The 26,923-nt window shown below is 36.9% G+C and overlaps 1 protein-coding gene across 1 annotated transcript; it reads left to right on the forward strand.

The window, feature by feature from the left end:
* The first annotated feature begins 2,401 nt into the window (after positions 1–2,401).
* LOC110741183 (oocyte-secreted protein 4A-like) lies at positions 2,402–22,515 on the forward strand. Its single transcript, XM_021925695.2, has 5 exons — positions 2,402–3,402; positions 8,538–8,716; positions 13,485–13,582; positions 20,975–21,090; positions 21,893–22,515. The coding sequence occupies exons 1-5, from the start codon at positions 3,336–3,338 to the stop codon at positions 21,940–21,942; spliced, it is 510 nt and encodes a 169-aa protein (XP_021781387.1). The 5' UTR covers positions 2,402–3,335; the 3' UTR covers positions 21,943–22,515.
* Positions 22,516–26,923: the final 4,408 nt, after the last annotated feature.

Here is a 26,923-nt window from a genome sequence, read left to right on the forward strand (position 1 = left end):
ACAAATGCTTAGAAGTACGTTACTCAACAAAAGTAATTATGGAATCATTATTTTAAAACTATAGTTTCATAACAATAAAATAAATTATCAAAAACCTACTATAAATCAAATTCAAGGCCCAGTTTGCTTCATGTAATATTTCTACAAGACATTTAAGAGGAAAATAATTTCAATCTAAAACTCTTCAAGAAAATTGAAAAAGAAATAATTATCAACTTACTTTATAAAGCTAGGCTAATCTTGATAACCTCATAAGAGAAGGAAATGACAGGCCATTTTCACCAATGAATATAGATGTAAAAGTTTTAAGCAAAAAAAAAAAAAAAAACTGAAATATATAAATAATACTACATTATAATTTGTTTTGCATCAATAATGAAATTTGGACTAAATATTAGAAAAAGCTATTACAGTATCCTTTTTTTCTTTGAGACAGAGTCTCACTCTGTCACCTAGGCTGGAGTGCAGTGAGACAGTCAGGCTCACTGTAGCCTTGACTTCCTAGGCTCAAGCAATCCTCCTGCTTCAGCCCCCCAAGTAGCTGGGACTACAGGCATATACCACCACACCCGGCTTATGTTTTTGAATTTTTAGTAGAGATAAGGTTTCACTATATTGCCCAGGTTGGTCTCGAACTCATGAGTTCCAGTGATTCTCCTGCCTTGGTGTGCCAAACTGCTGCGATGACAGGGGTGAGCCACTGCACTTGGCCCTATCACAGTATTTTACCACAATACCAGATTAATGGATAATATAGTCAACTCAGTAGATGCAGTAAACATATTTGATAAAATACATCAGCTGATGATGACAAAAATGAGCAAACAATACAAAGAAACATCTTTAATTTGGGAAAGTTTAAAATACCCTATATCAAACATCATGTTTTTACAGGGTAAAATGCTGATACCTTTCTCTCTGATAAGAAATAAGATAAAGGTACCCATGATTACTATTTTTATTAAAGTCTTTGTTGATGGTTCTAGATAGAGTACACATAACAACATTAAGGAATAAAAGATAATATAGAAAGAAACTCATTCACAGGTGAATCATTATGTATATAGAAAATACAAAAGAATTTACAGATAAGTTTTTAGTTAACCATTAAGAAACTCATTCACAGGTGAATAATTATGTATATAGAAAATAGAGAAGAATTTACAGAAAAATTATTAGAGTTAACAATTGATTTACAAAAAGCAACTGGAATTTGCTGAACCAGCAACAGTAAGTGAATAGAAAAAATGATAATAGGATGAGAATATCTGATACTTAGGAGTAAATCTAAGAAAATATGTACAAAAACTATAGGAAATTATAAAAATTTACCTTGAGACATTAACAAAGATCTAAATAAATAGACAATATGTTCATTGATTGTTAGACTCATGGATTTTAGATTGATTCTAATCTCCTAAAAATCACAACTTTTTAAAAATTGAAATTTGGCAAGCTGGTTTTAAAATTTACATGTAATTGCAATTGGTCAAATACAGTCAAATACTGTCAAACAGAAAATAAAGGAGGACTTCATGTATCATATATAAAGATGAAGTACAAATTGATAATCAAGATAGTGTGTTATTGGCATAAGAATATACAAAAAAAAACCCATGAGTAAAATATAAAGTCTAGAAATAGATATACACATATATAGACTCTTGATTTATGATGAACAGACTGCAGAGAGGTAGATAACGGAAGACTTTTTAAAAATGGGACTGAAATATCTGGATATGCATTTGAATATACATATGGTCATTTACCTTGCCCTGTTCAGAAAAATTAATACCAAGTGGATTAAGAATGTAAATATAAAGAGCTTAATTGTAAAAAACTTTCAGAAGAGAATAGAGGAAAATTTCTTCATGATTTTGGTATAAGAAGGACTTATTAAAGAAGACACAAAAAGCACTAACCATAAAGAAAAATAAAATTTGCATTAGCCTAAAATGTCAATAGTGATGAGGTTAAGAAACTGTGCTCTAGGTACTTAATGCAGGTAGAGATTCATCCTTGATATCGTTCCATTCTGTACCGTGGGAGTAGCACTTGAGTTATAATACAAATATTTAGTGGAAAGAACTGTCACTTGAGGTTTCTGACAATCGTAGATAGCTCTTTTTACTTGTTCTTTGCTATGTCAACACATAGTCTTGGAGATTCTTATTTTATTTTATTTTAATTTTTGAGACGAAGTCTCACTCTTTGCCCAGGCTGGAGTGCAGTGACGCAATCTCGGCTCACTGCAACCTCTGCCTCCTGTGTTCAAGTGATTTTCCTGCCTTAGCCTCCCGAGTAGCTGGGATCACAGGCATGTGCCACCACACCCGGCTAATGTTTGTAGTTTTAGTAGAGACGGGGTTTCACTGTGTTGGCCAGTCTGGTCTTGAACTCCTGACCTCAGATGATCCACCCGCTTCTGCCTCCCAAAGTGTTGGGATTACAGGTGTAAGCCACCATGCCCAGCCCAAGATTCCTATAGTTAATTTGATAATATTCATCAGCAAGTATCCCGCACTTAGAAAATGAGACAATCTATGTAACATATTATGTAATTTCTACAGCGAATTCATTAAACTCTTGCTTCTGAGGCGGAGCTTTTATAATGAATAGTTTCTGCCAAAATATTAAGCCAGGTCAAATTATTATCCTTATCCACAATCCCTCACTCTGCCAGGATTTTGCCTTCCTAGGTTTTACTGGACAAAAATTATCTCATGAACTTTTCTTCAGCAACCTGGAGACATACACATTCACGACAAAATACTTTGGGAAATCAAAATGAAAGCAGACTGGGGCTTTTCAAAGCTGAAACCGCAGCTTTGTGAATTTGTTTTCCTGAATCAGAGTCTCCTGGCGCTTGCTGGAAGGACACATTAATGGGCTCACTGGGTCAGAACCATGGGCTGTGAGTCCAGGGAATCACAAGATCCTAGAGTGGTTAATTTGATTGGTAAAAAATATTATCAATCAAATCATAAATGAGTCTTCTGTATTATCCCCTTGAAGCTCCTCAAATCATTCTGCAAAGCCCTGCTCTTAACATTCCAACAGACACATATCAAATATTATATAAGTCACCGTTTCAGCCTTACCATGGGCTTGGGGTAGAGAGCACATTCTAGAACCCCCTTTTTCACATTTTCCCACGTGTTTTCTGAATTATGATTATAAAGACTTCACCTGTAAGGAGGAAAAGCCAATGAGGTGCTGAGTGTTTCTCGGTGCGCTCCAGAATGATTAACATCATCCACAGCTGAAGAGGTAAGAGGTTTATAAACACCTGCGGAGACCTGCTTCCTGTGATTCCTTGGTTTACGATCTGCACAATGAAGATCTCTGGAGTTTTAGGAGGGCTCCTCATACTTTTTGCGTCGACTCATGCTCTTGAAAATAGTAAGAAAAAAGAGAGGATGCTGGAGGGTGGCCTATTAAGCAATGGGGTGCTTTGTTACATACTTTTGACTTTGGGGTTTCATAATCTGATGATCATCTGCTAATATCTACTGGCTATTTTCACTCAGTTTATTTGTGCATCTGTACTACTGTAATTTCCCCTTAAATCCATAATTAGATGGATTATATTTTTTCTTAATACTTTCTGAGGTTCTTATTTTCTTCTGTCTTAGTCATGCTTGTCACTTTGTAGTGTCTGAAATATTCACAATGAATTGATAATCAGGAGATTCTGCTCAGTGCCTAGAGTGGAGATTGTTTAGGTGTTCATGCCTTTGGCCATGTGGCTTAAAGTTTGGACAAAGTGGTCAGCTGCTTTCATTTGTAAATGATTCCTTTTCAGAGCACACTTTCAAATAGCATATCAAACTCATATTAACTGGGTCAAATGAACTGTGTCAAATTTTTTTTTATATATCAAAGCAGCTGATACATTGTTCCAAGTGAGTATAACTAGATATTGAAACTTCCATTTCAGGTTCGGAAAAATTTCAAAGATGTATTCCTGGGTCCCTTTCCTATGAAAAAATTGAATAAACTCTAAACGAGTGGGGAATTTGGCCTACGGCTTCACTGTAACCAACGCACATGATTTGAATCTCCCAGACTTTCTGCCATCTTGTGTCCTAATGCAAGCTTCACATTTCCTCTTCCTAAGAAATTGTATCATCCTGGAGCTCTGTGCCATCGTCTATACATCTCTGGCCTTATTGATCCCACTTCCTCTTCCAGTTACTTCCTCAGTTGTCTTCTCTTTAAAGTTACTGTATTCACTCTCTCCTATTTCTCTCTCTCTCTCTTTTTTTTTTTTAATTTCACTTTAATGAGTCGTTCACCAAAAACACTCCATCAAAAATTAGCCTGAAACATTGGTGATTTCTACATTAAAACATTTGACAGTTGCTCTGTTGTTAGCCCTCACTTACTTGATTTTTGTCATAGCCCATGGGATGGATTATTCATCTCCTAAAAGCTTGCTTTACTTGGCTTGTAGGTCATACTGTTCTCTTCTCTTTTGTCCTGCCTCGCTGACATTCCTTTTCTTTCCTTTTCTAGTGTCTCCTTCATTGCCTGATCTTGGTCACACAAGAATCAATCTCAGAACCTCTTTCTGATTCTATTTATTTATTTATTTTTTGTTATCCTATCCAGAGCCATGATATCACATATCCTTTTTATGTTCATAATTATCTCACTTTTAATCCCCAGTCGGAGTATTCTTTTTTTAACTTCAGATGCATATTTCCCACTATCTGTTTGACATCTGTTTGAATATCTAATGGCATTTCAGACTTAACCTTTCCAAACTGAACTTCTGCTATTAACTGCCACATTTGTTTCTCCCACATTATCCCCTCATATTAGTCAATGGTGATTATGTTGGGAAAATATAACTAAAAAAAAAATCTTCTCCCAGCCAAGGAAAACACTCCACAGTGGTAGAAGAGAAGTAAAACAGTTCTATTATTGAATAAGAATGTAATAGACATCACAGTCAATCTGCTAAGAGATTGCAAAGAAAGAAAATCTCATTCTTCCATATAGCTATGCAGATAAAATCCCCTATGTGTGTTCTCAAGTTAAAAAAATTAGTCCTTAGGAAAGAGGACTTGACAGTACCATTTGTCACATGTAACTTATCCTAGCTTTTACCTGGTAATAGAGGTAACTTATTTTAGGTAATTGGCTTTATCTAGAAAAAGAACTTTTCATCTCTTTATGATAGGACATAGTTCTGCAAACTAGAACGAGGCATCTACTGAAGTTAGGCTTTCATCCTCTCCTAGAAACTGAGATAGGAACACCTTCTTCCTTGATGTTTACATTCCAAAGAGATGGCCCCAGGTCATTGAGAAAGACATTCGTAGGTCTTAAAGCTGACAAAAGGTCTATTAATTTTTCAAATGGCTCTCTCTATATTTTTTTTAAAATTACATTTTTTAAAAAAGAGGAGAAAGTACAAGTTTTCTAAGGTAAATGCTCTAAGCAAAAGGAGAGGAGGGAAATCTTTCCTTATTTTTAATGGGAAGAATTAAGCCTCTTGTCTTCAATTTATATTTACAACTGCACCTTACAAGTTGCTAAAGCTGAAAATTGTGATACTATCCTGGTTACCTTTTTCTCTTACTCTGTACATCAGCAAACTGTTGATTCTATCTTCAAAATATTTGAAGAACTGGACCATTTTTGATCAACTCTAATATTACTATGCTGGTCCAAACCATTAGTATCTTTGGCTTGAATTATTGCACTGTCCTTGTAACTTGTTTTATGTGTCACCCCATCCCCTTAAATTATGTTTTCTATATAGCAACCAGAGAGCTCTCATCAAAATGTAAGAAAGAATGCGTCATTCTTTTGGTCAAAATCTTCCAATGACTTATCCCCCGAGAGTCAAGTGCCTATTGAATGGCCTCCCTTTGGGACTACGTACGTGATTTTTAAATTTATTTACATTATTATTACATACTTTAAGTTGTGGGTACATGTGCATAGCGGTACGGAGTTTGTTACATATCAGCATGCTGTGCCATGTTGGTATTGCTGCACCCATCACCTCGTCATTTTTACATCAGGTATAAATCTGATACCAATCCCTCCCCCTCCCCCTCCCCATGATGAGGCCCCGGTGTGTGTTCCACTACCTGGGTCCATCCGAAGTGATCTCATTGTTCGGTCCACCCACATATGGTGAGAACATGCGGTGTTTGGTTTCTGTTCTTGTGATGGTTTGCTAGATGATGGTTTCCAGCTGCGCATCCATGTCACTACAAAAGGGACGACACATCCTTTTGTTCCTTGATAGTTCTCTGACCGTCTCCGCATTGCCCCTATTTCTGCCTTGCCCCCACTTTACCCGTAAAAACACTTGCAATAGTATTAGTTCTTCACTTGCCGGGTCTCCAGAAACAAATCAAACGTACCTGTCATTTGTACTTTCTCTTCTCATTGTCTGGGATGTTCTTCCCTTAGTTATTTGCATAGTTCTTCTACTCATCTTCTGGAGGGCTTCGTTCAAATGTGTCCTTAAAGAGACCATCTCAGATCATCGTATTTAAAATTTCAACTCTCTCCTTACTTTGTGTCCCTTTCATGTCTTATCTTTCCTCAAAATGGTTACTATCTAAAATAGTTCTTTAGTTTCTCTTACCCAACCATTAGAATAGAAGCTCAATGGGCAATAGGGCTTGTTTGATATCTCCATATTTTAATGTCCTCTAATTTTTCCATTATCACTTCACATAATGGAATGGGGGTTGGGATGGAAAAATCAAGCACTTGGAGAAGTTGGGACAAGCTTGGGATAACTGAGAAGAAGGAGCAATAATAATACCTTTTGTGGTGTCAGTACTTTACTGCCTTTCATTTGAATGCTCCTTCATCCCTATTAGCTAAACCTGTTGCCTCTTCTATCTGTAGTGGAAGAAACAGAAAAATACTTGACAGCTTGAGTCAGCAGAGACGCAAGATAGGGGTAAATAAAGAGGAAAGAAGAGAGAACAATGTCTAGATAACTAGACTATTTCAGGCTAAATATAGTTGTATTTGAATATATGATACAGTGATAGCATATATTCAAAAACATATTCAAAATATATCACTCAGCATATATTCAAATACAATGCTTATGACAAAATATGAGATTTAAAAAATTGTTTAAAATGGTAGTTGTCAAACTTTTACATGTCTCACCTGGAACGCTTGTTAGGACAGATTGCCAGAACCCCACCCCGTCAGACACAGGTCTGAATAGAGCTTAGGAATTTGTATTTCTAAGAAGTTCCTTAGGATGTCAACTCTGTTGGTACAAGGATTAAACTTTGAGAACCACTGATTCAGAATGCGGCCTCTTTGTTTCAAGAAATTCAAATTAGTACAAAGTTATCTTAGTGAAACGTAGGTGGTAGGAGATACAGGTAAGCAAGTACATTTCAAAGGTCTCGTTGAGTGGGAAGAGAAAGAAGTAAAATGTAAAGGAATTCTATAAGTGTTATAGCATGGGGATGGAAGCAGTGAGAAAAGTTTCCTCGATTCCCTCTGGGTTGATAAAGGAAATAATCACAGGTATATTCCTCTGATTAGCAAGTTCCATAGGATTTAAAATATGTTTAGTAAATGTTTTTTTGATCAAAAGCATTATGTTACTTTATTTCTAACATTAGGCAATAGCCAAATTGGCCTATAAAACTTAGGAATAGTTGATTAAGGCATTTTTTGTGAACGTGCCTATGTCTAATCTTTATAATGGTTCTCTAGTCGTAAAAAGGGATATTCTCATGTGGTTGTAGTAATATACCTGTTCATAACAGAAGCAATCCATTATGATATGATATGATAAGAAATGTTAGCTAAGTGTAATGTCTAGTTTATTTTCAAACTGTCATGTAGCCTTAATGCTACATCATCTTGCAGATTAGGAAACAGAATTAACCTGATGTAAAATGTGAGTGAGGATAAAACTTTCTTTACTAGAAGGTATCATAAGTCACACTAATCATCAAATCAATATAACTTTGGCAAATTGCAGAATATGCATAAATAAGATCATATTAAACAATGAAATACTGTTTGAAAATGTAAAGAGACTATATACTTGTTTTGAAGTGGGCAACATAAATGTCCTATTTCATGTTATAAATGTTCTAAAAGATCATTTCTGACAACAAAGGTAGGTATTCATTAGCTTCACTTTGGACAATGTGTACATGTTGGATAACAAGTTTAGCATGTAAAAAACCTTTTTATTATCAGGTAAGGAGCAGTCTTCCTCATTAGTAATATCAAGCAATAATTCAATATACCCTAGGTCCTATATTGGAGACTTTGTGATTTAACACTCAGTGAGTGCCAGGAAGGAGCTCCTATGACTTCCTCACATTCAAATGAGGAAATTAAGCCATGGAAAGATTAAGTAAATAATCTAAGATCTCACAGTAGAAAACATAAAAATAGATCTGAGGCATATCTACTCTGGAGCTGGGCATTCAGGTTGACTAAGAGGTTTAATGTTTTCTGAACTATTGGTTAGAGGTAGACATGCTATCTGACATTTTCTCTTCTCGTTCTTCCATCAGTGTTTGTAGAGTGTACTGAATCTTGGCTTCTGGTTGAAATTAGACGAGCACCTCTTGTGGAAAACCTGCAACCTCAGCATTACGAGCTATCTCTAGGAAATGACTGTCCTGTAACCAGAGTGACGAATGATATCTTTGAGTTCCGTTACGGTCTTGATTTTTGTGGCATCATGAAATACGTAAGAATGGCTGATATTTTTACAAATGACAGTCTTCTCTAGGATTCACATTCACTTATTAACACTGTGTTTTTAAATTGATAGTTGATTTTATATTATGTAATATTGACTACTCTCTAACTTTTCGGACAATTTTATAGTAGAAGAAACCCAAGACAAAATTGTGGTATTTAAAGAAAACATGTTTCTTTTACCAGCTTTTTGCTACATATCTCCCCTGCCTTTGATGGAGAGATTTTATATTAACTGGGGTAAAATCAAACTTAAAGGAAACATCTTATTCTAAAATAACACTACAATCCTTCACCCAGTTGTGGGTGCTGATCAAAATATCCGACTAAAATAGCGGCTACCTGGTTATGTAACTGCTGTGTAACTAAGACAACCCAATTCTCTTTTCTGAAACCAAAATACTTGAAATTCTATTAACTATCCTGAATAAAATGGATCATTAGACAGACAGCCAATAGAAAATGAGAGAAGTAACACTGAAGTAATCATGTGTCAATTAGTGCTAAAGAGCATGTTAGAAGCTTCAGTTCTTTGATCTTGCAGTCAGTGCATATTTTACTTATTTAACAAACAAATAGTATGTGTTACGTACCAGGTCATTTACTTACCTAACTCTCACAGTAACACCCTTGGCTAAATAGTATTATCTCCATTTTTAAAGCAGACATTAGGAATAGAGTGAGCAAGTAATTTGCCAAGTGTCACACAGAAAGCAGAGTAGCTGGGACTTGAACTGGACATTCATGCCCTTAACCCATTCAAGTCTGATGCCTCACATCTGTTGATTTTGCCTTATCTTCCTGCTGTATTTGGAATGGCAGCTTGGTTTTCCTTTTTGGACTCGCATCTGCCCCACTTTTAATATATCTGATTTATCTGTACCAATTCTGCCTCTGTCTCCACACCCTTTCTTACTGATACATCCCCAACACCTAGAACAATGCCCAGCATGCGAGCACTATACAACTGCTATTTAAATAAAATATAGGTGCTCAGTTAATATTTGTGAAATAAATGAAAAGGTCATGCCAATTGTCGGGTTAGATAATTGTGGCAGGTCAAGTGGAACTACACTAGGAACTTCTCAGAGATTTCTAGGGACGTAGTTTACTCTTTTTCACTGGGATTATACACAGATAATCTTGAAGGAAGTAAGTGCTGAGATTTCTATTTGTCACCCCTGAGGAGAGACCTTCCCTGAAAAAGAGGCTAACATGGGATGAAAAAGACAGGAGTTTGTGGAGGGCAGTGGAGGTAGGGCAGAGAGACAGGTATTTGACAATGTGGTTGGAATTCTATTGCCAGCTATTCCTAAAGCAAGATTACCTTGGGACTCCTCAGGAACATTGATCAATTTGTGCTAAATTTAGATTACTTCGAATGTCTCTTTTGTGTGATAAATACTGTCCTGGATAATGCTCAACCCTACACATGCTCACTACAGCCATTTTATAGATTGAAAATCTTGGGCCTAATTATTCCTCATGGTTACATAAACAGGAAATGCCAAAAGGGATATTTGAACTTTAGCAATCTGAAGTACTAGCAAACATCCTTGAATACCATGGTTTAAACATGTACGATGTGTATTTAAAGTTGAAATATATCCAAATATTGACTATGACTGCATGAAAGAATTGAATTATCTCCGTTTGACACTGGCATTTTCCAATGCTATAACATGAGTATTTAAATTATAGTACATGAGATGCACTTATATTTACTTGTACTTTCCATGTTATCTACCACTATGGAGGTATGCTTATATATACTTCTATTGTTTTTCTTTAGAAATACTTCTATTTGTTATTTATGTTGTAGGTACTGTAATTTCTCATTCACAAATAATAGCTCATATCTGGGATTGGCAATTATGGCCAGTGGATTAAATTCAGCTAGTCATCTATGTTTATAAGTTTTATTGGAGCATGGGTACATTCATTTAGATATTGACAGTTCATATGCTACATTGGCAGAATTGAGTACAGGCATACCTCAGATGTATTCTGAGTTTAGTTCCAGACCACCAAATTAAAGTGAGTTACACAAATTTCTTAGTTTTACGGTGCACATATGTTTCGACTACACTGCAGATTATTAAGTGTGCAATAGCATTATGTCTAAAAGGATACTTATTTTAATTTTAAAATGCTGTACTTTGTTGCTAAAAATACTAAAGATCACCTGAACCTTCAGCAGTCATAATGTTTGCAGGTGGAAGGTCTTGTCTCAGTGATGATGGCTGCTAACTGATCAGAGTGGTGGTTGCTGAAGGTTGGGGTGGCTGTGGAAATTTCTTGAATTAGAAAATAATGAAATGTACTGTATTGATTGACTCTTCCTTTCATGAAAGATTTCTCTGTACCATGTGATGCGGTTTGACAGTGTTTTACTCACAGTAGAGCTTTCAAAATTGGAGTCAATCCTTTCACATCCTGCCACTACTTAATCAACTAAGTTTATGGAATATTCTAAATCCTTTGTCATTTCAATAGTGTTTATGACATCTTCACTAGGAATAGATTCCTCTGAAGAAACCACTTGTTTTTTGTCATCCATAAGAAGCAACTTCTCATCTATTACATTTTTATCATGAGGTTGTAGCAAGTCAGTCACATCTTCAGGCTTTATTTTTAATTTGAGCTCTCTTGGTATTTCTATCATCCCTGCAGTTATTTTCTCCACTGAAGAAAGTAGTAGAAGTCTTGAAGCCCTTAAGGTCATCCACAAGAGTTGGAATTAACTTCTCCCAAACTTCTGCTGATGTTGATATTTTGACCTTCTCTGATAAATTACAAATGTTCTTAATGGCATCTAGAATGGTGAAACATTTACAGACATTTTTAAGTTTACTCTGCCCAGGTCCATCAGAGGAAACACTATGGCAGCTATAGCCTTACGAAATGTATTTCTGAAAAAAGACTTGAAAGCCAAAATTACTCCTTGATCCATGGGCTGCAGGATGGATGTGGTGTTAGTAGGCATGAAAACAACATTGATCTCCTGGCACATCTTTATCAGAGCTCTTGATTGACTAGATGTGTTGTCAAGGAATAGTAACATTTTGAAAGAAATCTTGTTTTCTGAATAGCAGCTCTCAACAGTAGGCTTAAAATGTTCTGTAAACCATGCTATAAACAGATGTGCTGTTATCTAGGGTTTGTGATTTTATTTACAGGGAATAAGCCGAGTAGATTTGGCATAATTCTTAAGGGCCGTAGGAGTTTTGGAAGGGTAAATGCACTTTGGCTTCAACTTAAAATTACCAGCTGCATTAGCTCCTAACAGTCAGCCTGTCCTTTGCAGCTTTGAAGCCAGGCATTGGCTTCTCAACAGCTGTGAAAGTCCAAACGACGTCTTCTTCCAATGTAAGGGTTTTTCATCTGTGTTGAAAATCTGTTTATTGTAGCCACTTTCATCGGTAATCTTAGCTACATTTTCTGGATAACTTGCTGCAGTTTTTCAATTAGCACTTGCAACTTCACCTTTCACTTTCATGGGGATGACTTCTTCCTTAAAGCTCATGAACCAACCTCTGCTAGCTTCAAGCTTTGCTTCTGCAGCTTTCTCACCTGTCTGTCTTTATAAAGTTGAAAAGAATTAGAGCCTTGCTCTGAGAATTAGGCTCTGGCATGAGCGATGTTGTGGCTGGTTTGATCTAGACCACTAAAACTTTCTCTGTATCAGAAATAAGACTGTTTTGCTTTCTTATCATTGGGGTGTTCACTGGAGTAGCACTTTTAATTTCCTTCAATAACTTTTCCTTTCATCCAAAACTCGACTGTGGGGCACAAGAGGCCTAGATTTTGGTTTATCTTGGCTTTTGACATGCCTTCCTCACTAAGCTTAACCATTTCTAGCTTTTGATTCAAAGTAAGAGATATGCAACTCTTCCTTTCATGTGAACACTTAGAGGCTGTTGTAGGATTATTAATATCTGACATTGTTGTCTCAGAGAATAGAGAGGCCTGAGAAGAGGAAGAGAGACAAGAACGGCTGGTCAGTGGAGCAGTAGGAATATATACAACATTTATTAAGGTTGCTGTCTTTAGGAGCTTGGTTCCTGGTGCTCCAAAACAATTACAATAGTAACATTAAAGATCACTGATCACAAATCACAATAGATACCATAATGAAAAACTAGAAATACTGTGAAATTATCAAAATATGACACGGAGACATGAAGTGAGCACATGCTGTTGGAAAAATGGTGCTCAACTTTCTCAGTGCAGGACTGCTACGTGTCTTTAGTTTGTAGAAAATGCATTATCTGTGAAGTGTGATAGAGTGAAATGCAATAAAATGAGGTAGGTCTGTATTTTCAAGAGAGCTAGTACAGTCCGCAAAGACTGAAATATTCTCTGGCCAGTTTGACAGCCCCTGAGCTATGCTATCTCCATTTTATGAGTAGGGAAGGTAGAACCTGCTCTGAAATGATGAAACATTTAGTCAAAATTCATACTCAGAGTAAGTTGCAGAGCCTGTCCGATAATACAGGTCTGCCAAAATCAGGGCCTTACACTTAAACAAATGTGATCAGGAGTCGTCTACACATTGACAGACAACAAAATGTCTGTAGCATAATGTCAGGAGCTATCACTTGGGTGTTTTCTAAACATAAACATTTTATTGCTTAGCTCTGTTGTCCTTTGACTTAATAGAAAATAAAAATTTCTGTATTTTAAAAACTTTAACTCTTATTTTTGAACTGTTAGATTTAAGTAAAACAAGTTCACACCTGTTTTATTCTCTTCAGGAACGCCCATGGGGCATTCTTATTGAGAGTTTCGTCATGTATCAACCAATGTTTTTGAATATCAGAACTTACATCCCAGTAAGATGCTCCCTTGAAAGGTAAGTCTAGCTGGCTACAGAGATTAAGGTTCTCTAACATTTGCTTGGCTGGAAGGTGTTTCCGATGAGAGTAAAGATGTTAGAAAATATGCTGAGGTCCAGCCCTTAGACGTGTCTGACTGATGGATAGTGTTCTGTTCTTTTATATGTGTAGATATGTCATATAATATATATATGTTTATATATAAAGCTGACTGTCTCGATGTATTTTATTAATAAAATGAACCTATTTGTTTCTCTGGTAGCTGACAGAGAAATTGTGGTTTAAAATTTTTTTTTTTAATTTTTAATTCATGTGGGTACATAGTAGGTATATATATTTATGGGGTACATGAGATGTTTTGATACAGGAATGCATTGCATAATAATCACATGGAGAATGGGGTATCCATCCCCTCAAGCATTTATCCTTTGTGTCACAATCTAATTGTTCTCTTTTGCTTATTTTAAAATGCACAATTAAGTTATTATTGACTACAGTCACCCTGTTGTGCTATCAAATAGTAGGTCTTATTTGTTTTTTTCTATTTTTTTGGTATGCATTAACCAACCACACCTCCTCGCTCCCCCAACCTACCATTACCTTTCCTGGTCTTTGATTGCCATTCTTCTACTCTCTATGTCCATGAGTTCAATTGTTTTGATTTTTAGATCCCACAAATAAGTGAGAACATGCGATGTTTGTCTTTCTCTGCCTGTCTCATTTCACCTAATGACTTCCAGTTCCATCCATGTTGTTGCACATGATGGGATCTTATTCTTTTTTTTATGGCTGAATAGTACTCCATTGTGTATATGTACCACATTGCCTTTATCCATCCACCTGGATAAAGTGGACACTTAAGTTGCTTCCAAATCTTAGCTATTGTGAACAGTGCTGCAACAAACATGGGAGTGTAGATATCTCTTCAACATACTGATTTCTTTTGAGTATACACTCAGCAGTGGGATTGCTGGATCACATGGTAGCTCTATTTTTAGTTCTTTAGGGAACTTCCAAGCTGTCCCACATAGTGGTTGTACTAACTTATATTCTCACCAACAGGCTGTGAGGGTTCCCTTTTTTCCACATTCTCACCAGCATTTGTTATTGCTTGTCTTCAGAATACAAGCTATTTTAACTGGGGTGAGATGATATCTCATTGTACTTTTGATTTACATTTCTCTGATCAATGATGTTGAACACATTTCCATATGCCTGTCTGCCATTTGTATGTCATCTTTTGAGAAATGTTTATTCAAACCTTTTGCCCAATTTTTCTTTTATCAGATTATTAAATTTTTTGTTTCACCTAAAAGTTGTTTGAGCTCTTTATATATTCTGGTGATGAATCCCCTGTCAAATGAGTAGTTTGTAAATACTTTATCTCAGTCTTCGAGTTGTCTCTTTACTTTGTTGATTGTATCCTTTGCTGTGCAGAAGCTTTGTAACTTGACATGATCACATTTGTCCATTTTTGCTTTGGTTGCCTGTGCTTGTAGGGTATTGCTCAAGAAATTTCTGCCCAGACCAATGTCCTGAAGATTTTCCCCAATGTTTTCTTTTAGTTTCGTAGTTTGAGGTTTTAGCTTTAAATTTTTAATCCATTTCAATTTGACTTTTTGTATATGGTGAGAGATAGGGAACTACTTTCATTCTTCTGCATATGGATATCCAGTTTCCCAGCACTATTTATGAAAGAGACTGTCTTTTCCCCAGTGTATGTTCTTGGTTCCATTGTCAAAAATGAGTTCACTATAGGTGTGTGGATAAAAATGAGTTCACTATAGGTGTGTGGATTTGTTGTTTCTGGGTACTTTATTCTGTTCCATTGATCTATGTGTCTGTTTTTATGTCATTACCATGCTGTTTTGGTTACTATAGCTCTATAGTATAATTTGAAGTTAGGTAATGTGATTCCTCCACTTTTGTTCTTTTTTGCTTAGGATAGCTTTGGCTATTCTGGGTCTTTTGTGATTCTATATAAATGTTAGGATTGTTTTTCCTATTTCTGTGAAAAATGTCTTGGAATTTGGTAGGGATTGCAATGAATCTGTAGATTGCTTTGGGTACTATTGATATGTTAACAATATTGATTCTTCCAATCTGTGAACATGGAATATTTTTCCATTTTTTTAGGAGTGTCCTCTTTAATTTCTTTCTCTAGTGTTTTATAATTTTCATTGTAGAGATCTTTCACTTTTTTGGTTAATTCGTACATATTTAATTTTGTGTGTGGCTATTGTAAATGGGATTACTTTTTAATTTATTTTTCACACTGTTTATTGTTGACATATAGAAATGCTACTAATTTAAAACTTTTTTAATTTTTAATTTCAATAGGTTTTGGAAGAACAGGTGGTGTTTGGTTACATAAATAAATTCTTTAATGATGATTTCTGAGATTTTGGTGCACCAATCACCTGAATGGTGTATACTGTACCTAATGTGTAGTATTTTATCCCTCGCCACCCCCAACCCTTTCCCCTGAGTCCCCAAAGTCCAATGTATCATTCTTATGCCTTTGCATCCTGATAGCTTAGCTCTCACATATGAATGAGAACATATGATGTCTGGTTTTTCATTCCTAAGTTACTTTGCTTAGAATAATAGTCTTTGATTCCATTCAGGTTGCTGTGAATGCCATTGTTTCTTTCCTTTTTCAGGCTGAGTAGTATTCCATGGTATGTGTATACCACATTTTCTTTATCTGCTTGTCGATTGATGGGCATGTTGGGCTGGTTCCATATTTTTGCAATTGCAAATTGTGCTGCTACAAACATGAATGTGCGAGTATCTTTTTTGTATTATGACTTTTTCTCTGGGTAGATACCTAGTAGTGGGATTACTGAATTGAGCAATAGATCTACTTTTACTTTGTAAAGGAATCTTCACACTATTTTCCATAGTGGTTGTACTAGTTTACATTCCCACCAACAGTGTAAAAATGTTCCCTTTTTACACCATCCATTCCAACATCTATTATGTTTTGATTTTTTGATTATGGCCATTCTTGCAGAAGTGAGGTGGTATCGCATTGTGGTTTCGATCTGCATTTCTCTCATCATTGTGTTGATGATTGTGATGTTGAGCACTTTTTCATATGCTTGTCAGTCATTTGTATATCTGCTTCTGAGAATTGTCTATTCATGTCCTTAGCCCACTTTTTGATAGGATTGTTTTTTTTTCTTACTGATTTGAATTCCTTATAGATTCTGGGTATTGGTCCTTTGTCAGATGTATAGTTTGTGAAGATTTTTCTCCCACTCCGGGTTGTCTGTTTACTCTGCTGATTATTTCTTTTGCTGCACAGAAGCTTTTTAGTTTAATTAAGTCCTATCTATTTACCTTTGTTTTTGTTGTTTTTGCTTTTAGGTTCTTGGTCATGAAGTCTTTGCCTAAGCCAATGTCTAGAAGGGTTTTTCTGATGTTATCTTCTAGAATCTTTATGGTTTTTAGGTCTTAAATTTAAGTCTTTGATCCATCATGAGTTGATTTTTGTATAAGGTGAGAGAAGAGGATCCAGTTTCATTTCTTCTACATGTGGCTTGCTAATTATCCCAGCACCATTTGTTGAATAGGGTGTCCTTTCCCCACTTTATATTTTGGTTTGCTTTGTTGAAGATCAGTTGGTGGTAAGTTTTTGGCTTTATTTCTGGGTTCTTTATTCTGTTCCATTAGCTTATCTGCCTATTTTTATACCAGTACCACATTGTTTTGGTGACTATGGCCTTATAGTATAGTGTGAAGTTGGATAATGTGATGCTTCTAGATTTGTTCTTTTTGTTTAGTCTTGCTTTGGCTATGCAGGCCTTTTTTGGTTCCATTGAATTTTAGGGTTGTTTTCTCTAAGTTCTGTGAAGAAGGATGCTGGTGTTTTGATGGGAATTGCATTGAATGTGAAGATTGTGTTTGGCAGCATGGTCATTTTCACAATATTGATTCTACCCATCCATAAGGATGGGATGTGTTTTCCATCCCATGGAAACACTTATTTGTGTTGTTTGATTTATTTCAGCAGTATTTTGTAGTTTTCCTTGTAGAGGTCTTTCATGCCCTTGGCTAGGTATGTTCCCAAGTCTTTTATTTTATTTTTTTTAATCTATTGTGAAAGGGGTTGAGTTCTTGATTTGATTCTCGGATTAGTTGCTGTTAGTGTATAGCAGAGTTATTGATTTGTGTACATTAGTTTTGTATCCTGAAACTTTGCTAAACTCAGTTACCAGTTCTAGAAGGTTTTTGGTTGGGTGTTTAGGGTTTTCTAGGTATACGATTATATATCATCAGCAAACAGTGACAGTTTGACTTCCTCTTTACTGATCTGGATGCCATTTATTTCTTTCTCTTGTCTGATTGCTGTGGCTAGGACTTCCTGTACTATGTTGAATAAAAGTGGTAGAAGTGGGCATCCTTGTAGTGTTCTAGTTCTCAGGGGGAATGCTTTCCAACTTTTCCCTGTTCAGTATAATGTGGGCTGTGAGTTTGTCATAGATGGCTTTTATTACCTTAAGCTATGTTCCTTCTATGCCAGTTTCGCTGAGCGTTTTAATTATAAAAGGATGCTGAATTTTGTCAAATCCTTCTTCTGCATCAATTGAGATGATCATGTGACTTTTGTTTCTAATTCTGTGTATGTGGTGTATTACATTTATTGACTTGCATGTGTTAAACCGTCTCTGAATCCCTGGTGTAAAACCCACTTGATCATGGTGAATAACCTTTTTGATATCCTTTTGGATTCAGTTTGCTAGTGTTTTGTTGAGGATTTTTGCATCTATGTTCATCAGGGATATCGGCCTGTAGTTTTCTTTTTTTGTTACATCCTTTCCTGGTTTTGATATTAAGGTGATACTGACTTCATAGAACGATTTAAGGAGGATTCCCTCTTTCTCTATCTTGTGGAATATTGCCAATAGGGTTGGCACCAATTTTTCTTTCAATGCCTGATAGAATTCAGCTGTGAATCTGTCTGGTCCTGGACTTTTTTTTCTCAAGCAGGAATTTTGCCCCATAGCCACCACAGCTGGGACTGTGGTAAGTCCCACCTGAAGTCAGCAAGTCTCATAGGCTCCCCCCAGACCCTCAATGTAGTACCTGCTTATCGCTGCTGATAATTCAGGGCCCAGGGTCTTCTCAGTTAGCAGGCGATAAATATTCTCAGGACTGCATCCTTCCCATCAAAGCAGTGGGTTCCCTTCTGGCCAAGGGTGTGTCTAGAAATGTCTGGAAGCTAGGACCTGGAATGAGGGGACTAACAACTCTGACCAATGCCCTCTCCTGCTGTGGTGGAACTGGTATTCAAGATGCAAGACAAAGTCCTCCCCACTCTTCTTTCTCCTCTCCTCAAGTGGAAGAAAGAGCTCTCTTTTGGAGCCACAAGCTGTGCAACCTGGGTTTAGAGGTGGGGGTAATGCCAGCACCTCCTTAGCTGCATGGCTTGTGTCCTAGTAGGTCATGTGTTCCCCGAGTTCACTGTCTCTGGGCCCAGTTCAGCACTAGGACTCACCTAAGAGTTGCAGTCCTTATGGCCTAGACTGCCTTTCAAGTTTAGAGACTCAGAGCACTTTAGCCCTCTGTGGTGAGGTTCGCAGGAACTCAAGTTCTGACTACTGGGATTGGTGATTCTCCTCTGGCTAGGGATAGTTTAAATGATCTCTCTGTGGATGGGCATCAGCTGAATTTGGCCTGGTTTTTCTTTCTTCTCTAACAGGATTTTGTTAGTGAACTTTCCTTTTCCTGGGCATTCTTCGTACCCACCACTTCCAACCCGCCCAGTCCCAAGGCTATCATAGGCACTATTGATTTCCTCTATGAACATACCACCACTCTGCCGCTGATTGTCCCAGGGAAGAGAATGGCCCAAGGGATTCAAAATGATTTTTTTCTTCCAAAATTTTCAAACTAAAACAGAGTCAGTCTCTGATTTACCCAGAGTTATAACAATGAAGACTTGCTAATGACCACCATTTTCTCCTTGTTTTTAAGAACACTTCTGCAATGGGAGAATAATGTAGAAGATGCAGAGGTGAGGTACCTTGGCTCATTCTTGGCTCAGTTATTTATGTGGCCCAATTACGTATCTGTTGGAATTTTAAATATGATCTACTTTTTGAATAATCCGAACTATATAAAAGCATAATAAGTAAATGATTGTATTTCTTTTTCAGTAACTCAGCTCAGTTCTGTTCTATAAAGTCTTCTCTTCCCATACCATTATATCTTTTGCCTTTTTCTCCTATGATAAATTAAGCTTAATGAAAACCTCAATTTCATATCAAATTTAATGTTCCCCTCCTTTACTACTGCCAGCCCTGGGTACAAACGATTGGAGAAAAAGAGGGCTCAACCTACTCTATAAATACTTTATCTTTGGCTTTCTTCACTGCCTTGGCGTGTTAAGGTAGAGAAAAAGGATAAAAAGAAAGGAAGGATGAGTGTCAACCTGGCACAGTTGTTATCCATTTCTAGTAGCTTTGATCAAGTAAGTTTTTACTATACACTCTAAATGTTGCTCAAATTTGCTTGGGTCTTTAGGGCTCACTAAAGGCATAGAGATACCAATGTGTACATTTTGATGGGGCAATCTATATAATGCTTTACCGGCTCCACCCAGATGTTACTTTTGATACCTCTCCTCAGTCTCTTAACTTGGTTGTTGATCATTGAGCCTCTTATTTCTTGGGGAGCCCTACACAGATAATTAGTAATCTGCATGCATAAAGCATTGCTAGTTGTTATACTTCAGAAATAACTCAATCCCAGGTATTGGTAGGAAAGCACCTGCCAAATGTTGGGGTTGTACGGCTCTCCCACTCTACTCTTTTTGCTTCTTGGACGTCTCAATTTTTTTCCCCGCATACTAAAGAGGTATATGTGGAAGACACACCAGCCTGCTACATGAGCAGATGCTACTTGGAAGTGAGATGCCAGTCTCCAGTGTAGGTATCCTCGGTGTCTAAGTCTTCATTTAAAACACTCTTACTTTGGCTTCACAAAGAAGGGGAGCATTTCAGTAGACTCCTCACCCACCAGGCCAGGAATGCAAAACAGAATTTCATCATTTTCTATAGACCATAGGGTGACATGTTTAGAGATACCAGATCTGGTCCAGCAAATTTTAAAGTTTCTGGCATTTGCAACTACTTTGATTTTAGTTCTGGGTCACAATCACTAATTCTGGGGTAATGGAAAGTTCTAATTAACATTCTGTTAGAAACTTTTCCTCATCCTTCTGCAAAATAACAAATTTCCGTTTCAACATGAAGTGACTTGATTTGGTGTTCTATCCTTTAAAACCCAAAGAGAGAATGTCTAGTTTATTTCTATTCTCATATTCCCAGCCATTACAAAAATAACTGTAATGTATGTACCAGCCTCAAATCCCTGCATATGTTTTTCTCCCTGTTTTTCAGAAAGCCTCCTTTACTTGAACAAAACGTAATACAGAATAATACAGATAAATCTAAGAAAACAGTCCAAACTCAGTATTATCAAGCAGGAAATTTGTGTATCCAGGAGTATTATTTAGGTGAGTACTTTGACTTAGTACTCTAAATGTTTTCCATTATATTAAGAGAAAAAAGGTGAGGGTTCAAGGTGACATACACCATCTATTCTACAGCATGTGCCCATATAATTCCAGTTTAGGATCATCGTTACCATGCATTTGTGGTGATTAGGGATATATTCTGTCATAGTATTTCTCATTACTATTTTGAGTAAAATGTGACCAATTTGCAAGAAACACTCAATAGTTATTCATGTTATGAATCCCAATCAACCAAAGAATGAAAATTTGACTACAACATTACTATAGAATGGGACTAGAAATTTCCAGGAATTACCATGAAGACAGTAATTGATATGCGTGTTAACTCTCGCGTTTTGTTCTGCAAGGACAAAATGCCTACAACAGAAGAGCTAAAATCAACCTTCCACTCTTGAATGGAAAGTTGAGTCCTAAGAACTATTCATATAGTCTATAGGTCTTGGACCTTAGATCCCAGAAGACACAGAACCTGTACATTCTTATTTCAGGGATCTATTAACCATCTTAAATTGAGATGCTATTATATAAATTTTATAAATATTTGTTAATAACTATATGTAAGTATTGCATTGACTATACTTGGATCATTACAATATGGTAGTCAACTCTGCAGTTTGAAATTGGGATTATTATAATATTGTGGTAAATTATGCAGTTTAAAATCAGTTCCCTCTTTCTCAATCCCTTTATTCCTGCCTAGTTGAGCCACAGTGAAATATCTAAGATTTTTATGTAAAAGCTTCTAATCAGTACTACTGCCTGTTGCTTTTCTTCCTTATAGGAGCAATTTTTTCTCTGGTTGGACTATGTAATTTTTATTCCTTGAACTAAGCAAAGGAATTGAGCTTTGAATTCTGGTGGTTAAGACAACCTTTGTAACCTTGGTCCTCTGATTACCTGAGGATTTTGCACTACCTTTCAGAAGTTGCACTAATGCCGATGGATGCTATCTTTTGCTGTTTTAATAATGTTGTTTTAAAAATGAATTTGTTCTATTTCATGTGTTTATGAACTCTTTGGATGGGGTTAAAAGGAACTTCCCCAGACTTTTAAATTTGTAGTGAAGGCTACCTTTAAAAATAAAGTTTTGAATATTTGAATAGTTATTTCTCTTTTGTGAAGAAAGCTGAAATCCTGACTTACAGGGTATTTTTCCAGGCACCTATATTTTGTGAAGGGTAAAGGTGTACTCATTAGCCAACAATCTGGATGGAGACTCAGTAACTATTATACTGTGGTATATAGTTTTTTGATTAATTGCCATTTCACTTCTTTCTAATGATATGTATAAACATAGATGAAATCAGATTCTCTCTGCAAGGTTGAAAAAAGTACCATCCTGGCTAACGCGGTGAAACCCCGTCTCTACTAAAAAAAATACAAAAAACTAGCCGGGCGCGGTGGCCGGCGCCTGTAGTCCCAGCTACTCGGGAGGCTGAGGCAGGAGAATGGCGGGAACCCGGGAGGCGGAGCTTGCAGTGAGCTGAGATCCGGCCACTGCACTCCAGCCTGCGGGACAGAGCGAGACTCCGTCTCAAAAAAAAAAAAAAGAAAAAAGTAGACTATTCTATTTCCTACTTCTGGCTTTTCTGTAGTTTTCTTTTGCTCCTTTTTGTATCAGTTTTACTTCTTTTCTATATAGTAGTAATTTCAAGTGAGTTTCAAAATTTGGGTTCATTTGCTTTGTGCATATGAAGGAGCTATTTTTTGGGGAAAATAATATTCTAATTGATGTCACAATTTATGACAACTTTGAACCAAAAATGAATCTTGTCTAACTTCTTGTTCATATATCTGAAAATATTTAAAGTGATGGATTAAGTGGTAACATCTGAAGAATCTTGTTAAAAAAAATCACATGCTTTCATGTGTTCTCTCAAACCTACATACGTATTTTTCTCTGGATGTGGAATCAGTTGGCAAAAGTAACAAGGAAATCATAAATACAATGTGTTCTTTATTCCTCATACAACTACTAAAGAGAAAGTAACCTCCAGGATAAAATCAGACTCTTTTTGGAAAGCCTGCCCTTTTGTGGACTAAATCAATCCCAGGATGGGACACCTGCCTCAGTCTTCATACTGCAAGAGACCTGGAAGCCAGGAAGATTCCAAGGGGGAGGGGGCAGCAAAACACCAGCTATGTGTTGAGTGACTTTTTTTCCACCTTGCAGATAGCATAAAGGTTGAATTCTCTCATGAGAAAGTAGATGAAAGTTACAGTCCAGAAATATATCTCAAGTGTGGCTCCTTCTTGGGTAGTAGAGTAAGTGAATACATTCCCCTAGTGCTATTCATTCAACTCTACTTTCCTGCCTCTATTTTTCTGTTTATTTTCTACTTCACCCTCTCTCCCTTTCTAACAAAATACTGACTAGAGGATTCATTGATAGACTGTCAAATATCGCTAACTCTGAATATAAGAACATGATTTTTAATCTCAATTTATATGAAATTATTTTTTATTTTCCTTCTCTGGGGATTACATCACTAGAACATCATGAGTGATTCATTTCTACCAGATTGAGGACAGTTTATTTTAGCTGTTTGAGTTTCAGTAAGTCTTTCTGTAAATGAATGTCCTATATTTTAAAAGTTACATATTCCCTACTTGTCTTCCACCCCAAATATTCTTGAGTTAGATCTAGCTTGCTGAAATTCTAGAAAGCCAAAAATTGAACACTTAAAAATTTTAAATAAAATCAAAAGCAAAAAGAAAATGCACTATTAGTTTTAGGTGCATTAGGCCATCTCTGAAACACACAGCACCTCCCAAAGCTCATAGACAAAAGGATGATGCTGAAATCACATGGGGTATAAAATCAATTTAAAACTTGTAGTACGAGGCAAGGGAAAATAAGTAGGCACTGGTGGAAGATAACACATTTAGGGTAGGAGGCAAGCAGGATGGAAGGACCACACTTGCAGCATCCTGGGGTGTATACTGTACATATATTTTGTATCTTTCCCTACTGTATCATCCTTCTCTACTGATTAATTATGAGGTTACAAGGACCAGCATTGAGGATTGAGCAAGGCCACAAACAGAAGGTACTCAGGGTCAACAGCACACATTTGCTCTGTCAGAGAGATGCAGTGGTAAGTGTTACTGGAGATAGCTATGACATAATTCCAAGAGATTGTGTGTGTGTGTGTGTGTGTGTGTGTGTGTTTGAGGGGGGTGCAGTGGAACACAGGGGGCCAGAATGGGACCAAACTAGATGTTACTAATTGGAGGGCAATTTGGAGTTAGAGTTGTCTGGTCAGTGATGGCATGATGGGAAAAATATTTTTTTCTGTATCTTTCCCCTGATACTCTTGTATGTTTCATCCTATTTTCTATTTATTTATCCTTCTGGTTAGCATTTTCACTCGCCTATATTCAATGCATCTTATTCTGCCTGTTTCACTGGCTTCTTACTTGCTTATGTCACTTCTTTTTTTTTTTTGAGACGGAGTCTCCCTCTGTCGCCCAGGCTGGAGCGCAGTGGCCGGATCTCAGCTCACTGCAAGCTCCGCCTCCCGGGTTCACGCCATTCTCCTGCCTCAGCCTCCCAAGTAGCTGGGACTACAGGCGCCCGCCACTTCGCCCGGCTAGTTTTTTGTATTTTTTAGTAGAGACGGGGTTTCACCGTGTTCGCCAGGATGGTCTCGATCTCCTGACCTCGTGATCCGCCCGTCTCGGCCTCCCAAAGTGCAGGGATTACAGGCTTGAGCCACTGCGCCCGGCCCGCTTATGTCACTTCTAATGAGTTTTCACCATTTTGTTTTCTTGCTTTTAGAGACAAATATTTTCAAATGACACAGTAAATCTACATTATAAAAGGTTATTAACTTGTACAGGCTTATCTGTAAACTTGGATGCTAAAGGTCTACAGAATAATAGTAATTGTGATCAAATTTAATCTTTCCCCCCATATTCAGGCTAACTAGATTTCATTTGTGAGGAGAAAAAGATTTAAACATATACTCTTGAAGTATTATTCACCTTAGATATCCTCTGATGGTATAAAGATATCAAAATATCAAATAAGGATTACAATAAATAATACAGATCCCCTTCTAAAGAATTATTAGACTATGTGCTCCAAAAGAACAAATGTAAATGCAAATAAAGTTAGAGAGCTAAGATATTGGCAAAATTCATACTTTGGCATAAATTTAGTACTGGAATGCAAAATCTGAAAGTCCCAAATTATCATAAAATGTTGGAAAAATGTGATAAGTTCCCTGCACAAGAATATACATTGTGTATTAGCTTTGTTTTTCTTGCAACAAATTTCCACAAATTTGTCGGCTTCTAAAAACATTCATTTATTACCTCACAGTTTCTAGGGTTGGAGTCCAGGCACCAAGTGGCTCATTTAGCTTCTCTGGAGTCTCACAAGAGTGAATCAAGTTGTCAGCAAGGCTCTTGGGGTAATTTAAGTTGGCAGAATTCAGTTCCATGCAATTGGAGAACTGAAGTTCCTACTTTCTTGCTGGTCATCGGCTGGGGCTAGTTCTCAGCTTCTAGAGAACTCACATGTCTTCCCACATGGACCCTCCCTAAGTGTAAGTGTAAGTGTTTAGAGTCTCCAGTAGCTTACAGTAATGTCCTAGGCATTCACGTTCACTCATTGCTCACTTACTGACTCACCCACAGTGACATCCAGTCTTGCAAGATTCATTCATAGTAAGTGCCTTATACAGGGGTACCATTTTAAAAAATGTTACTTTAAGTTCTGAGATACATGTGCTGAATGTGCAGGTTTGTTACATAGGTATACATGTGCCGTGGTGGTTTGCTGCACCCTTCAAGCCATCGTCTAGGTTTTAAGCCCTGCATGCATTAGGTATTTGTCCTAATGCCCTCTCTCCCCTTGTCCTCCACCCTCTGGCAGGCCCCGGTGTGCTGGATACCATCATTCTCAGCAAACTAACACAGGAACAGAAAACCAAACACCAAACACTTGCACTCATAAGTGGGAGTTGAATAATGATAACACATGGACATAGGGAGGGGAATAAAAATTGCAACCATTTTTAAAAAGATTTTATCTTTATATAGCAGTTTTAGGTTCACAGCAAAATCGAGAGGAAGGTACAGAGATATTTCATATTTCCCCTGCCTTCACATATAATCGCCTTCCTCGTTATCAACACCCCCACACAGAGTGGTAAATATGTTACAATTGATGAACTTCCATTGACATATCATTATTACTCAAAATCCACAGCTTCCACTAGGGTTCACTCTTGGTGTTATATATTCTATGAGTTTGGATCAATGTATAATGACTTATATCCACCATTATAGTATCATGGAATAGTCTCACTGTCCTAAAAATCCTCTGTGCTCTAATTATCCCTCTCTCCACCCAACTCCTGGAAACCACTGATGTTTTTACTATTCCTGTAGTTTGGCCTTTTCCAGAATATCATATGGTTGGAATCATACCATATGTAGCCTTTTCAGATTGGTTTCTTTCACTAAGTAATGTGCAAATATTTTAGGTTCCTCCATGTCTCTTCATGGTGTGATGATAGCTCATTTTGGCACTGAATAATATTCTATGGTCTGGATGTACCACAGTTTATCCATTTACCTATTGAAGGACATCTTGGTTGCTTCCAAGTTTTGGCAATTATGATTAAGGCTGCTATAAACATTTGTGTGCAAGTTTTTGTGTGGACATGAGTTTTCAACTTCTTTGGGTAAGTACCAGGAAGCGCATTGGTGGAGCAGCCACTAAGAGTATATTTACTTTTGTGAGAAACTACCCAGCTGTCTTCCGAAGTGGCTGTACCATTTCCTATTCCCACCAGCCCTG

The sequence above is a fragment of the Papio anubis genome, chromosome 12 (assembly GCF_008728515.1).
Source record: "Papio anubis isolate 15944 chromosome 12, Panubis1.0, whole genome shotgun sequence".
Lineage (NCBI taxonomy): Eukaryota > Metazoa > Chordata > Mammalia > Primates > Cercopithecidae > Papio > Papio anubis.